The following is a 16,409-nucleotide window of genomic DNA, read 5'->3' on the forward strand; positions in this document are numbered from 1 at the left end:
TTGCATTTATACATAAATTATACATACACTGTATAGATGTATATATTATTACAGTACATCATTATTAGTATTATATTTATGTATTATTATTTTTATATTTGTATAAAATTATCATTACTATACATATAATAATTATTAGTATTATTATTGTTTTTATCATCATTATCATTTTTGTTACGTTTGTTTCGGGGGAAGTGACTACACTCCGCGCCATGAAGTGGCGCACATGCGCAAAAAAGATGGCTTGCCAACCGCCATTAACAGGCGAAGAAGACAAGGAAGACGGAAAGAGAAGAAGAATACAATAAACGACATGGCAGAAAGCTAAGACAGCGACATCTCAATTGGTCTAAAATGGGGGTAAATATATTAACGATATCTTTATTCGCTTGAAGTTGTGTTTGGTATACAAGTATCTAAACTGTGACATCTATTGCATGGTGTATTGCGTGATAAACCACTTTCTTGATGTTATGTCTGAACTAACTCATTTTCATCACACTGCTTGTTCATTGAAACCCTTTGTTTTTTATCAATACAAACACTTTTTCTTTATATAGATCAACACCTTCGCTTTCTAACCATGTACACAAATAGTCTATTTTGTTTATTATTTATTAGAACTTGTCATACTCGTAATGGATGGTATCAAATAGTAAATGATCGCCGTACACCACACTGACTGAAATATATCCTACTTTAATTTATTCATCAAATCAAATATTCGTTCGTCAACATTGTGCCGTTTATTCAGTGAGAAATAAGTTCAGTTCAGTTTCAGTTTATTTGGAACATGCATACGATAAAATGCAATGCATCACATATTTCCAGTTGTTTCATTACGGCACGTCCGAAAAGGAGAAGGAAGAAGCAGAGCTTTTTTAATCCTACCCCTTTTCATACCATAGCAATTTTATCCCACTTTCTTGTTCTCTGTGACAGAACAGTGAATAAATAAATAATATACCCTAGTAAATAAACAAATATTAAATACATAAATAATCCATTTTCTCCATTTTCTACCGCTTATTCCCTTTGGGGTCGCGGGGGGCGCTGGAGCCTATCTCAGCTACAATCGGGCGGAAGGCGGGGTACACCCTGGACAAGTCGCCACCTCATCGCAGGGCCAACACAGATAGACGGACAACATTCACACTCACATTCACACACTAGGGCCAATTTAGTGTTGCCAATCAACTTATCCCCAGGTGCATGTCTTTGGAAGTGGGAGGAAGCCGGAGTACCCGGAGGGAACCCACGCAGTCACGGGGAGAACATGCAAACTCCACACAGAAAGATCCCGAGCCCGGGATTGAACCCAAGACTACTCAGGACCTTCGTATTGTGAGGCAGATGCACTAACCCCTCTGCCACCGTGAAGCACATAAATAATCATTATCTAAAAAAAACTAATCATACTCGTTCTTCTTTGTACTTTGTGAACAGTTGTAGTTTGAACAGTCTCTTAAAGGCCTACTGAAACCCACTACTACCGACCACACAGTCTGATAGTTTATATATCAATGATGAAATCTTAACATTGCAACACATGCCAATACGGCCGGGTTAGCTTACTAAAGTCCATCCATCCATCCATTTCCTACCGCTTATTCCCTTCGGGGTCACGGGGGGGGGTGCTGGAGCCTATCTCAGCTACAATCGGGCGGAAGGCGGGTACACCCTGGACAAGTCGCCACCTCATCACAGGGCCAACACAGATAGACAGACAACATTCACACTCACATTCACACACTAGGGCCAATTTAGTGTTGCCAATCAGCCTATTCCCAGGTGCATATTTTTGGAGGTGGGAGGAAGCCGGAGTACCCGGAGGGAACCCACGGGGAGAACATGCAAACTCCACACAGAAAGATCCCGATCCCGGGATTGAACCCAGGACTACTCAGGACCTTCGTATTGTGAGGCAGACGCACTAACCCCTCTTCCACCGTGCTGCCCGCTTACTAAAGTGCAATTTTATATTTCGCGCGAAATATCCTGCTGAAAATGTCTCGGTATGATGACGTCAGCACGTGACGTCACGGATTGTGGAGGACATTTTGGGACAGCATGGTGGCCAGCTATCAAGTCGTCTGTTTTCATCGCAAAATTCCACAGTATTCTGGACATCTGTGTTGATGAATCTTTTGCAATTTGTTCAATGAACAATGGAGACAGCAAAGTAGAAAGTTGTAGGTGGGAAGCGGTGTATTGCGGGCGGCTGCAGCAACACAAACACGGCCGGTGTTTCATTGTTTACATTCCCGGAAGATGACAGTCAAGCTTTACTATTGGCCTGTGAAGAACTGGGACAACAGAGACTTTTAACCGGAGGACTTTTAGTTGGATGCGCAGACACGGTACCGTGAGTACTCATGCAGCTGCGGCTTCCAAACATTTGATCGCTTGCCCGTACGTGCGTGCCGCTATGTGCATGTCACGTACGTAACTTTGGGCACTTTGGGGAAATATATGTGCTGTATGAACTTTGGAGAGGTGAACGGTACTTTGGGCTGTGGGATTGAGTGTGTTGTGCAGGTGTTTGAGTTGTATTGGCGGGTTATATGGACGGGAGGGAGGAGGTGTTTGTTATGCGGGATTAATTTGTGGCATATTAAATATAAGCCTGGTTGTGTTGTGGCTAATAGAGTATATATATGTCTTGTGTTTATTTACTGTTTTAGTCATTCCCAGCTGAATATCAGGTCCCACCCGCCTCTCACAGCATCTTCCCTATCTGAATCGCTCCCACTGCCCTCTAGTCCTTCACTCTCACTTTCCTCATACACAAATCTTTCATCCTCGCTCAAATTAATGGGGTAATCGTCACTTTCTCGGTCCCAATCGCTCTCGCTGCTGGTGTAAACAATGGGGAAATGTGAGGAGACTTTCAACTTGTGATGTCACGCTACTTCCGGTAGAGGCAAGGCTTTTTTATCAGCGACCAAAAGTTGCGAACTTTATCATCGATGTTCTCTACTAAATCCTTTCAGCAAAAATATGGCAATATCGCGAAATGATCAAGTATGACACATAGAATGGACCTGCTATCCCCGTTTAAATAAGAAAATCGCATTTCAGTAGGCCTTTAAACTGGATCATATTGGTGCTTTGTTTGATGTCTTTGGTTAATCCATTCCATAATTTAATTCCACTTACTGATATGCTAGTTTTAAGTGTTGTACGAGCATACAAATGTTTTCAATTAGATTTTCCTCTAAGGTTATATTTCTCCTCTTTTGTTGAGAAGAATTGTTGTACATTCTTGGGTAGCAAGTTATAGTTTGCTTTGTACATAATTTTAGTGTTTTTGAACCTTTTTTGAGCCAAGGTAAATTTTTTTCACTGTAAAAATCCGGAGGCACACCACCAGCAGAAAACATAAAAAAATAAATGAAACTCAGCAGTTGATATTGACGGTAAAAAAGTAGTTCTCGTTAGTGCTGGATATAAATTTAAACCATAGCCAATAGGGGTGTAACGGTGCACAAAAATTTCGGTTCGGTACGTACCTCGGTTTGGAGGTCACAGTTCAGTTCATTTTCGGTACAGTAAAAAAACAACAAAATATAAATTTTGGGGTTATTTATCTACCAAATTTGCAAAAATATTTTTCTTACTGGAATATTTTATGTGAAGTAATGGGAACCTTGGATAGGTCAATAATTCATAATAACATTGATTTTGATTCAATATTATGTTTTGAGCAATGACAGTTTGAAAGAAAAAAAAAACAGCTGTTTTATTAGTCAACATTGCAACTTTTTCTAAATTACATTTCACCTTTAAGCTTTTTTATTTCACTTTTGTTATGTTTTTGTTTATTTTAATAGTATTTTTAGAATGTGCCGTGGGCCTTTAAAACATTAGCTGTGGGCCGCAAATGGCCTCCGGGGCACACTTTTGACACCCCTGCTATAGTTAATAAAAAATTTAATCTGATAAATCTATGGATTAAAAAGCAGAGCCTGGCGACGCATGCGCGTTTATCATAACTCTCTCGCTCTCTCTGTCTCTGCCCCTCCCTCGCCTGCAACATCAACGTTCAATAAAATCAATGGGATGAAAGTCATTGTTGCTATATTTTATAATTTTCCATTATTTCACCTTTCAAGGCTTTCTTAAATCTTAACAAAGAACTACATGTCTTCAACTCATCACTGAGCTTGTTCCACCATTTAACTCCTGAAACTGAAATACATTTGTATTTTATATTCGTTCTTACTTTACATATTTCAAAAATCAATACCCCCCGTAAATTATAGTTTTCTCCTCTTAATTTAAATAACCTAAGAATACAAACTGGAAGGCTGTTGTTCTTTACCCGAAACACAATTTCCATTGTTTTTAAAAATACAATATCTGAACATTTTAACACACTAGAACTTATGAATAATGGATTGGTAGGTTCATAGTAGCATGCTTTGTGTATTATTCTAATTACCCTCTTTTGAAGTTTAATTATTGGGTCTATGTTTGTTTTATAAACATTTCCCCAAACTTCAACACAATATGTTAGATATGGAAAAATAAAAGAATAATATAACATATGCAGTAATTTCTTATTCAGCATGTGTCTTACTTTATAAATAATAGCAATGGATTTGGATATTTTTCCCTTTACATATTCAATCTGCGGTTTCCAACATAATTTATGATCAATTATTATTCCCAAGAATTTAGTTTCATATACTCTATCAATTTCCACTTGATTTAATTTTAATGTTGCTTCACAATTTGTCCTTGCACCACTAAACACAATAGATTTAGTTTTCTTATCATTTAATGATAACTTAACATCAAACCATTTTTTTAGCTGAAGCTCAACCTCAACACTTCCTTCAAGTCTTCTCCTGAACAATATACATTTATATCATCTGCAAACATAATACATTTCAATTTATTAGATACTGAACATAAATAATTTAAATAAAATATGAATAACTTAGGTCCCAATACCAAAAGTAATATATTGTATGAATGGATATACAGTCTATAGACTATTATTTATCCACTATTGGACGTAAGTAGTTTCAAAAACATCCTGAATATCATAAAAACGTTCCTCTATGCTTTATTTAAAAAAAACATGCATCTAAATCGCCTGTCAGTATAAGCGCCACAGCTGGTCGCTCACCTAATCTGCCCTAGAACTGTGTTGGCACTCAGCAAAATTATAGTCAGCAGAAAATGTTCAAGAGAGATTTCGCAAGTTAATTCATACATGTATTGTTCAAGCATATGAAAACTACCATAATTTTTTTATTTTGCTAGCAACAATAATGCCCACACGCCTCCCACATTCCTAAACTATACACGATAAGTTTATTGGAGACTCTAAATAGCAGAGGTGTGGACTCGAGTCACATGACTTGGACTCGAGTCACATGACTTGGACTCGAGTCAGACTCGAGTCATGAATTTGATGACTTTAGACTCGACTTGACAAAATGTAAAAAGACTTGCAACTCGACTTAGACTTTAACATCAATGACTTGTGACTTCACTTGGACTTGAGCCTATTGAATTGACATGACTTGACATGACTTGCTACTTTCGCCAAAACTCAAAGATGAAAAAGTTATTCGGGAGCGCTCCGTATTTTTCATTGTGTATTTGTCTATCAACGTTGCGTGTGTCAGCTCGTGTGCTCTCAGTACAATACAGCCAATCAAATTAGATCTACTTTGTTTTCATCACACAGCATTCATCCAATCAAATTGCAGGACAACCAACAAAGAAGACATGTCCAAACCACATGCCAGTGAACAAAAAATGATACCTAAAATAATTTCGTTTGGGTATAAAAATTACGAGGTGGTCAACACAAAACGGTTTGCAGTATGCAACACATGCGGTTCGAAAATTACTGATGGAGAGGCAACAACTTCCAACTTCGTCCGGCATTTGAAGTTGCACAAAGAACGGTAAGTTTTGAATGTAAGATAACGTTTATTGGCTAAGTAACGTGACTTTTATTTGCTGTGTAGTTAAATCAGTGAGGCTGTGAACTCACTGCTAACGTTATAACGTTATTGCAAACACGGGAATCTGTTGCAGTTCACTACCATATTCATACTTTTTGTTCAGTGATTTTTTTAAGCAGGGTTACGTTAGTCAATATATCACACTTAACGTTAGACGGCGGTCAGCAGCACCGCGTATTTTAGCCACCTAAAAAAAGACAAAAATAGTAAAATAAAGGTCAGTTAAAATGTATACTATATTATGAATATGTGTACCGTTTTAGCTAGCTTTCTGACATACTGTTGGTTGTTTACCTCAGTGGTCCCCAACCACCGGGCCACGGCCCGGTACTGGTCCGTGGATCGATTGGTATCGGGCCGCACAAGAAATATTTTTTTTTATTTTATTTTATTTTTTTAATTAAATCAACATAAAAAACACAAGATACACTTACAAGTAGTGCACCAACCCAAAACAACTCTCTCCCCCCTTTTGTTCTGGGCATTGAACATGAAGACTCTTCCTTCACTGTTCCAAGTGGCCATGAGAGTCTTGGCAGTGCCTGCCTCCAGTGCTCCAGTGGAGCGAGTTTTCAGCCATGGTGGCATCATACTACGTCCCCATCGTGCACAAATGACTGACAGACTCTTGGCTAATTTGGTCTTTTGCAAATGCAATGCAGCATAGGGCCCTGACATATAAAAAGTACAACTTTTTTGTTATGTTCACGTATATGTCATGTTTTTTCAATGTTAACACTTTTGTACAAATAAGTACATTTGCACTTTATTTTTCAATGTGTTTGTTCTGTAAAGGAATGAGTTAATGTTTAAAATGACTGGTTAATAGTGCTATTGTAAAGTGCAATGTCAGCACAATTTTCTTTCCTGCAATTTAAAATGCACTTGTTTTAATAAATAAATACAGCGTTTGAAAAGCATACACAATCTGTGTTAATATATTAGTCTGTGGTTAAAAGGACTTGAAAGGACTCAAAACTCAAAATGCAGGACTTAGGACTTGACTTGAGACTTTCCAGTCTTGACTTTGGACTTGACTCGGGGCTTGCCTGTCTTGACTCGGGACTTGACTCGGACTTGAGGGCAAAGACTTGAGACTTACTTGTGACTTGCAAAACAATGACTTGGTCCCACCTCTGCTAAATAGTTCTGCAGGTATGAATGTGAGTGTAAAACATTGTTTTGTCTATTTATGTGCCCTGCGATTGGCCTTGCTAATTTTCATTAGCTTGTCAATGAGCTTCTTCATTATACGTTAGCATTAAGCTAGCAGCATTAGAGCCAACCTTCATCCTGTATAATTGTATTGCTTTTTTCCGTGTATTCCAAACTGTATTATTAATTTAACATGATTCCTACATGTGTGTGCACTTCATGTGTTTATTGATGTACTTGCCTTAGTGTGCTTAGTTTTACAGTGACTTCATTGTGGAGAATATCAATAAACTACCTCAAGTTGTTTTCCATCTCTAATTCAAAGGACTATCTACACATTTGTCAAACTAAATTCCAACATTCAAGGAGGGCAGAGTATAGTGTAGCCTGTGTTACATTTGACAACAAGCTGCAACAATTGAAAAATGGAGCAAAACGATATAAGAGAAAATAACACAGATCTTAATAAAACAGATTTATTTTTAAATATATGTAAAATATTTGTTTAATAATTTTAAAGAAAATCGAGTAAATTAATCATGATGTCATAAATATGATGATGTCCTATTGACCATGCCCCCACCACACCCTAGCCCCGCCCCAAACGCCACATGTATACAGGCAATCTGGGGGAAACCTTTGTAGAGAGGTGATCAAATGGCAGTTGGTTGTTTTTAACAAAGACTTCCTTTGACTTTTCCAGCGGTCCAGTACTCGGAGGCGTTATCATGAGGATGGCATCTCAGATGAGGAGATTGATGGCAAGAGAATGTTTGATCTGGAGGAAAAGGTCAACAGCCAAAGATTCCCCTCTGATCGGATCATTCGCATGCAAGGAAAAGGTAGAAAAGTACATTTATTGACACGTGCATCTGCTAATTATTAAGAATTCAGTAATGGTCAATATGGTTTGGCTCATCTCTTTTTGCCAAGCTCCCATTCTAGAGCCTTTTGGGATAATTATTTCTTTGGCCAAACTACACTATATTGCCAAAAGTATTTGGCCACCTGCCTTGACTCACATGTAAACTTGAAGTGCCATCCCATTCCTAACCCATAGGGTACAATATGATGTGGGTCCACCTTTTGCAGCTATTACAGCATACCTGCCAACTACTGCGGTTTTCCCGTAATTAGTACGGTTTTCATCAACCTATTCCGGGTTACGGTTGCAGTGATAAAAAATACGGTTTTTCATTAATTAAAAAAAAAAATTTTTTTTTAAGTTTTATTCACGAAATCGCGTAACAACAATGACAATCGACACTGCTTCCCATCGAGCCATTCCGAATGCCATGCGCAAGGCTATTTATAGCACAGCTGCCAAGCACGAGGCACCATGCAGTTGCCATTGTTTCCAAACGAGCGAACGATCATGGAATCAGCCGGAGAAAAATCGCAAACAAGTCTTAAACCGAAAAGAAAACTGCAGTCATTCCGTGAAGAATATTCAAAAGCCTATCCGGGAATAATTACCCGTTCCAAAAAGGGTGAAAACTACGCGAATTGCACCTTGTTTTCGATATTTCGATGACGACATTGGAAAAGTATTGTCAGTACTTCTGTCTTTGAGGGAATGCAATACGGCTTCCACAGGCGAAAACATTTACAAAATACTCGCGGAAGAAATAGACTCAAACGAAATTCCTTGGCAGAATTTGGTTTGCTTTGCTGCCGATAATGCTGCAGTGATGATGGGATCTAAAAATGGTGTTGCAGCTTTCATTACGGAAATGTCTCCTTCGGTTTACATCGCCGGTAAGTACAGTTCGTAGCATAAAAAAACTCACAAAACATAACATTTTAAGTAAATCTTTTATTACATAAACAATAAATCAAATCAAAAATTATTTCTGTGTACAGTATATTTTTTTAATTTGTGATAACGATAGCATGTTCAAAACAAGTACGGTAACATATAACTATCATTCTATTCTATTACTTCTTAATTCTATGATGCTATTGAATTACATTTTAATGAAGTAAACTTATCATAAAGTTACCATATCATTTTTGCAGTATGATCAATCTGATAGAATAAATTTGGATTTTAGCCACAAAAAGGTAATGACACCAATGTTATCTATTGGAATTGTTTAATACTGTTATGCTGTTAAAAGTGTTTATACTATTTATGCTTTCAAGTCCAAGTTGAAGAAATCTTGTTAAATGTTGACAGCATAACTACCAAAATACAGAAGTATGTCCTTAATATTTTTGCAGTGCTATTTCTGTTGAAAAGTTAAAATGATTACATTAGAGATGTGATGTGCCACTTTTCAAGTGTCTGATGGCTTAAATTAATTTTCATTAATTTTTCATATTTTGAATTCTTTTGAAAGGCTTATAAAAAAACTACATTTGAATTGTAATTCCATGCTATTGACAGGACTATTAATTTTAATGAAGTTAGCTTACCATGTTTACAGTATGATAATTGTGATAGAAATGTGAATTTTAGGCACAGAATATTTTTTACAATTGAACAAGGCAGTAGATTATACAAGCTTGGACAGAAAGTTAATAATGACACCAATTCTTTTTTTAATGGAATTGTTTAGTACTGTTTTACCATTTGTTTACTGTAAAAAGTGTTTATACTGTTTATACTTTCAATTAACAAATTGAAGTCTTGTGAAAGGTTGACAGGATAACTGGCAATAACTGTCAAAATAATTTCAAACTATTGAAGTTAGCTTACAGAATAAACATGTCAATCAACCCATATGATTTTTGCTTTAATATTTTTGTTTTGAAAAGTCACTGTGACTGATAGAAAAGTGATGGTTTTAGCAACATTTTAACCTGTCTGAATGCTAATAATCATTTTGCGTCGGGGGGCAAAGCCTAAACCCCCCACCAGGACTTTGTCCTGGACCTACCGGGGCCTGCGGCCCCTGGACCCTGGCTACTAGGTTTTTCTGATTTCAAAAGTTGGCAGGTATGTTACAGCTTCAACTCTTCTGGGAAGGCTGTCCACAAGGTTGCAGAGTGTGTTTATGGGAATTTTCGACCATTCTTCCAAAACGAATTGTCCAAAATGTTTTGGTATCCTGGAGCATTCAAAGTTCCTGTCACTGGAACTAAGGGGCCAAGCTCAACTCCTGAAAAATAACCCCACACCATAATTCCTCCTCCACCAAATTTGGAGTACGAAATGTACCGTTCTTCTGGCAACCTCCAAAACCCAGACTCGTCCATCCGATTGCCAGAGGGAAAAGCGTGATTCATCACTCCAGAGAAGGCGTCACCACTGCTCTGGAGTCCAGTGGCGACATGCTTTACACTACTGCATTGGACTTGGTGATGTATGGCTTAGATGCAGCTGCTCGGCCATGGAAACCCATTCCATGAAGCTCTCTGCGTAGTGTACGTGGGCTAATTGGAAGGTCACATGAAGTGTGGAGCTCTGTAGCAGCTGACTGCAGAAAGTCGGCGACCTCTTTGCACTATGCGCTACAGCATCCGCTGACCCCTCTCTGTCAGTTTACGTGACCTACCACTTGGTGGCTGAGTTGCTGTTGTTCCCAAACTCTTCCATTTTCTTATAATAAAGCCGACAGTTGACTTTGGAATATTTAGGAGAAGAAATTTCACGACTGGATTTGTTGCACAGGTGGCATCCTATGACAGTTCCACGCTGGAAATCACTGAGCTCCTGAGAGCGGCCCATTCTTTCACAAATGTTTGTAGAAACAGTCTCCATGCCTAAGTGCTTGATTTTATACACCTGTGGCCGGGCCAAGTGATTAGGACACCTGATTCTGATCATTTGGATGGGTGGCCAAATACTTTGGCAATATAGTGGTATATCCATCTTTAGAATGATGGCGGGTAAGCTTGGGCGATAAATCGATTTTATCAATAAATTCGATTTTTTTGTTACAGATGATTTAAAAAATCAAAAATCAGTTTTCCCTCTTGTCGTCCGCGGCATATTTTTTGCCCCAAGGAACTTCCGTAGCTTCCGCTCTCCCTCTTATTATTATTAAATTTAAATTTTCCTGAGGGAACTCTCCTGAAGGAATCAATAAAGTACTATCTATCTATCTATTACCTTATGGAGATTCTCACACATATAGCACAACATGGCTAATGTTAACAAAAAACGAGAGAGAGACGTTTGTTCCAAAGAAAACAATAGTGTTGTCAGCGGTTTGGTTTTGTGGAACAAATGACTGCACGCTGCAAAGTTTGTGTTACAAAAGGCAGCAGCACAACAACTTTATTACAGCATCTGAAACAGAAACATCCATTCGCAACTCTTTACAAGGCAAACAGAAAAATAACAACAAACAAACTCCCGCGTAAACGCACAGGCCCCAATGTGGCCCCAACGTGGCCTGGACGTCACTTGCATGCGCACTTTCATAAAGTGAAAACAAAGAAAGTTGACCGGGAGGAAGTCGCTACTACTACAAAATAAAATGAAAGTCGCAACATCTTAAAAATTTGTGTTTTTTTTACGTGAAAGTAAATGAAAGTAATATAATGTATGAGTGGATGTACTGTATATAGTGTAATATATTTGAGAGGGTTGTCATTTTTTTATGACTGTTAAGTAGAGGAGACACGGACATCAGCGCGGAGCTACGGGAGCTTTATTTTTCAACTCACATGTAAGCAAATGCGCCACATCATCAATTCCGGCTTGAACGCTGAGTACCGTATTTTTCGGACTATAAGTCGCAGTTTTTTTCATAGTTTGGCCGGGGGTGCGACTTATACTCAGGAGCGACTTATGTGTGAAATTATTAACACATTACCGTAAAATATCATATAATATTATTTAGCTCATTCACGTAAGAGACTAGGCGTATAAGATCTCATCGGATTTAGCGATTAGGAGTGACAGATTGTTTGATAAACGTATAGCATGTTCTATATGTTATAGTTATTTGAATGACTCTTACCATAATATGTTACGTTAACATACCAGGCACGTTCTCAGTTGGTTATTTATGCCTCATAAAACGTAAGCTTATTCAGCCTGTTGTTCACTATTCTTTATTTATTTTAAATTGCCTTTCAAATGTCTATTCTTGGTGTTGGGTTTTATCAAATACATTTCAATCAGTGCGACTTATATATGTTTTTTTCCTTCTTTATTATGCATTTTCGGGTGGTGCGACTTATACTCCGAAAAATACGGTATTTCATTTTGAAAGTCAACAGGATTCATTTATTTTGTTTGTCAATGACGTCCCGTCCAACACAGGCAAATTTTACCTAATATTAAACCGCCATGTTGTGGCGACCTGCAAAAATAGAAGCTCTACGTATATTTAGTGCACGGCTGCCGGATGACACCAGCATGGCGGCGCATGTGGTCCGCCGACGGTGGAAACTGACATGTTGACTCGAATGTAAACAAAAAGAATGCTCCGCTGTTACGCATCCAGTTGGTCATATAAAAGCAACACTTTTACATTATCTCCATTATTTGTATTCATTTTTTTTATTTTCATTAAAAAAATTTAAAGTAGTGAAACAATTAGAAAACATTGTCAATTTAATTTTCTGTGAAAAAAGTATGAGATTTTATTTTTAAGTCATATCGCCCAGGCCTACTGGAGGGGTAAAATGTTCCTGTATATGTTGTTACTTTGCTTGTAAAAGTGACGCAACAAATACAAGCTAAGTAGCTGCTTATATTTTTACGAGCTGTTGCACCAGAATAAGAATAAGTCTATACAGTAAGTGGACATTTTGTACGCAGTATCACCGGTTATTTCTATGAGGGTCGGACTTCCACCTTAAAGGGGAACATTATCACAATTTCAGAATGGTTAAAACCATTAAAAATCAGTTCCCAGTGGCTTATTATATTTTTCGAAGTTTTTTTCAAAATTTTACCCATCACGCAATATCCCTAAAAAAAGCTTCAAAGTGCCTGATTTTAACCATCGTTATAAACACCCGTCCATTTTCCTGTGACGTCACATAGTGAAGCCAACACAAAGTAACATGGCGGAAAGAACAGCAAGCTATAGCGACATTAGCTCGGATTCAGACTCGGATTTCAGCGGCTTAAGCGATTCAACAGATTACGAATGTATTGAAACGGATGGTTGTAGTGTGGAGGCAGGTAGCGAAAACGAAATTGAAGAAGAAACTGAAGCTATTGAACCATATCGGTTTGAACCGTATGCAAGCGAAACCGACGAAAACGACACGAGAGCCAGCGACACGGGAGAAAGCGAGGACAAATTTGGCGATCGCCTTCTAACCAACGATTGGTATGTGTTTGTTTGGCATTAAAGGAAACTAACTACTATGAACTAGGTTTACAGCATATGAAATACATTTGGCAACAACATGCACTTTTAGAGTGCAGACAGCCCAATTTTTATCAATTAATATATTCTGTAGACATACCCTCATCCGCGCTCTTTTCCTGAAAGCTGATCTGTCCAGTTTTGGAGTTGATGTCAGCAGGCCAGGGAAGCTAGGGTCGATAGGGGGTTTAGCTCGCTCGTCTGGGGGAACAAACTGCCGCCATTGCTTGCCGTGCTACCGAGGTCCTTTGTCCCTGAATTGCTCACACACTCCGGCAGATTCAATGGGGTTCTGGCGGCAGATTTCTTTGACTTTATCGTTGGAAATGCATCTGCTTTGAGTGTCGCAGGATATCCACACATTCTTGCCATCTCTGTCGTAGCATAGCTTTCGTCGGTAAAGTGTGCGGAACAAACGTCCAATTTCTTGCCACTTTCGCATCTTTGGGCCACTGGTGCAACTTGAATCCGTCCCTGTTCGTGTTGTTACACCCTCCGACAACACACCGACGAGGCATGATGTCTCCAAGGTACAGAAAACAGTCGAAAAAACGGAAAATAACAGAGCTGATTTGACTCGGTGTTGGCGGATTGCTTCCCAATGTGACGTCACAACGTGACGTCACATTGGGAAGCAATCCGAGAGCGAATACTAGAAAGGCGTTTAATTCGCCAAAATTCACCCATTTAGAGTTCGGAAATCGGTTAAAAAAATATATGGTCTTTTTTCTGCAACATCAAGGTATATATTGACGCTTACATAGGTCTGGTGATAATGTTCCCCTTTAACTAGTCCCATTTTAATGTTTGAATTTCTGTCTTTCAGATTTTACTTATGAGTTCATCCAAAGAGGTGGCATGAAAGATCCACTCCTCTTTGAGGAAACTGATGACCTGGGGATAAAGTACATATTTCTTCCTTCACTTTTCTTCCACTCATAATGGTCGATGAAGATGAACACTTTTGTTTTTTTTATTTTATAGGATGCCTGATCCAGACTTCAGTGTCACTGATGTCAAGATGTTTGTTGGTAAGACTTGTCTTCTTGTAATACTTCACTAATCCACAATGTGCAGCTTTATTTATTCTGACATCACCGATATGCACAGTTAGGAACCAGACAGAGCTAGAGGTTTAAGGATTTTACCTTTATACGCTACTACAATGTATTTGAAATAAAACAAGATGGAATTAAAGTGTAGATTTCACCTTTATATAGGTCATATTATGATTGTTTTTTACATTTAAAACACTTCCTTGTGGTCTACATCATTCTCTATCTGTGGTACGTGTACGCAGGATTCATCTACTTCAGGGGTGTCAAACTCATTTTAGATCGGAGGCCACATGGAGAAAAATCTATTCTCAAGTGGGGACTGCTACAATCACGGCACAATAACTTACAAGTAAAGACAACTTCCGATTGTTGTCTTTGTTTAAAAATAGAACAAGCACATACTGAGATTGTACAAATCATAATGTTGTTGTTTTTTTGTTGCGGTTAATAGTAAATATACTTTATTTGTCGTTATTTATGTTTTTGTCGGTATAGCTCGGTTGGTAGAGCGGCCATGCCAGCAACTGGAGGGTTGCAAGTTCGATCCCCGCTTCCGCCATCCTAGTCACTGCCGTTGTGTCCTTGGGCAAGACACTTTACCCACCTGCCCCCAGTGCCACCCACACTGGTTTAAATGTAACTTAGATATTGGGTTTCACTATGTAAAGCGCTTTGAGTCACTTGAGAAAAAGCGCTATATAAATGTAATTCACTTCACTTCACTTCACTTTATATTTTCTGAATAAATTATGTGATAATGTTCCTCAGTCAACTCATGGGTGTTCATTTTCAATCTATCAAGATAAAACAAATTATATCAAAATCTAATTACAGGATGTTATTTATGTAGTTTGATCATTATTCTCGACTGATGTACTAACATCAAGTGGTTTATTTTGTACATATGTAGCATCATCTACAAAGATACAAATAATTGCTATTGCGACATCCAGTGGACACATTTAGAACAGCTGTTTCTTTCATTCAAAATTTCAGGTTAATTTTATACTTAGCAAACTCATTCCGCGGGCCGGATAAAACTTGTTCGCGGGCCTGATCCGGCCCTCGGGCCGTACGTTTGTCACCCCTTGTCTACTGGTTCGCCAAATAAACACCTGATATAAGTACAGTGTTTTATATTCCGATGTTCTAACAGTGTTACTATTCAAACTGTGTGTAATTACACTTAGACTTCGACTTAGACTTCCTTTTTATTTTCATTCAAATTTGAACTTTACAGTGGCCAAAAATATTAAATATACTTGTTAAATAAAACTTCTGCCTTGTTTTTTTATGAATACATAGGCCTACTACGCTACTGTATTTTATTGTTGGTCAATACAGTAGTACTTGGAGAACCACGTTTTTTCTGAGGTGGTACTTGGTAAAAAACAAAAGTTTGACAACCACTGGTCTACATAACATGTAATGGTTGGGTTTTGGCCCAAAATTATGCGTGGATTATGTTTTTCAGACCATTTTCAAGCCGCTTTCTGACTGTCTCTTAAGGTTTGTGCTGTTTTGTGGGCGGTCTTATTTATGTGGCTCCACTTCAACAGCATTGTATCATTACATTCAGAACTATTTAATGCTCATCCACTAGAGAGCAGAAGGTACATAATTAACCTATGTAATGTATCCAACTGCTTTCTAAACAACACAATAATGGTGCCGTCTTGATGGTGTGCCATGCAATTGTTCTTATGTAAAATATGCACATTGGCTCGGTCAAAGTTGTAAAATACTGACTTAAGCAATTAAGGTGCATCTGGTCGACACATTGGCTTAAAAGGAACCGCTGTTTTTTTAAATTTTGTCTATCATTGACAATCTTTATGTGAGGCCAGCACACATGTTTTTCTTCCTTTAATGCATTTTAACTTGTAAATAGATGCTAGCAAAAGTCAAGCTAACAATGGGGGTAATGGGAT

At 38.2% G+C, this 16,409-nt stretch overlaps 1 protein-coding gene across 1 annotated transcript in view; it reads left to right on the forward strand.

The window, feature by feature from the left end:
* The first annotated feature begins 233 nt into the window (after window positions 1-233).
* Window positions 234-16,409, forward strand: part of kdm2aa (lysine (K)-specific demethylase 2Aa) — a 55,531-nt gene continuing 39,355 nt past the window's right edge. Inside the window, 4 exon segments of the mRNA XM_061988360.1 lie at window positions 234-360; window positions 7,846-7,984; window positions 14,247-14,325; window positions 14,405-14,451. Coding sequence (XP_061844344.1) covers window positions 355-360; window positions 7,846-7,984; window positions 14,247-14,325; window positions 14,405-14,451 — 271 coding nt within the window. The 5' untranslated portion in view covers window positions 234-354.

Source organism: Nerophis lumbriciformis, linkage group LG27, assembly GCF_033978685.3.
Source record: "Nerophis lumbriciformis linkage group LG27, RoL_Nlum_v2.1, whole genome shotgun sequence".
In the NCBI taxonomy this organism is placed as follows: domain Eukaryota; kingdom Metazoa; phylum Chordata; class Actinopteri; order Syngnathiformes; family Syngnathidae; genus Nerophis; species Nerophis lumbriciformis.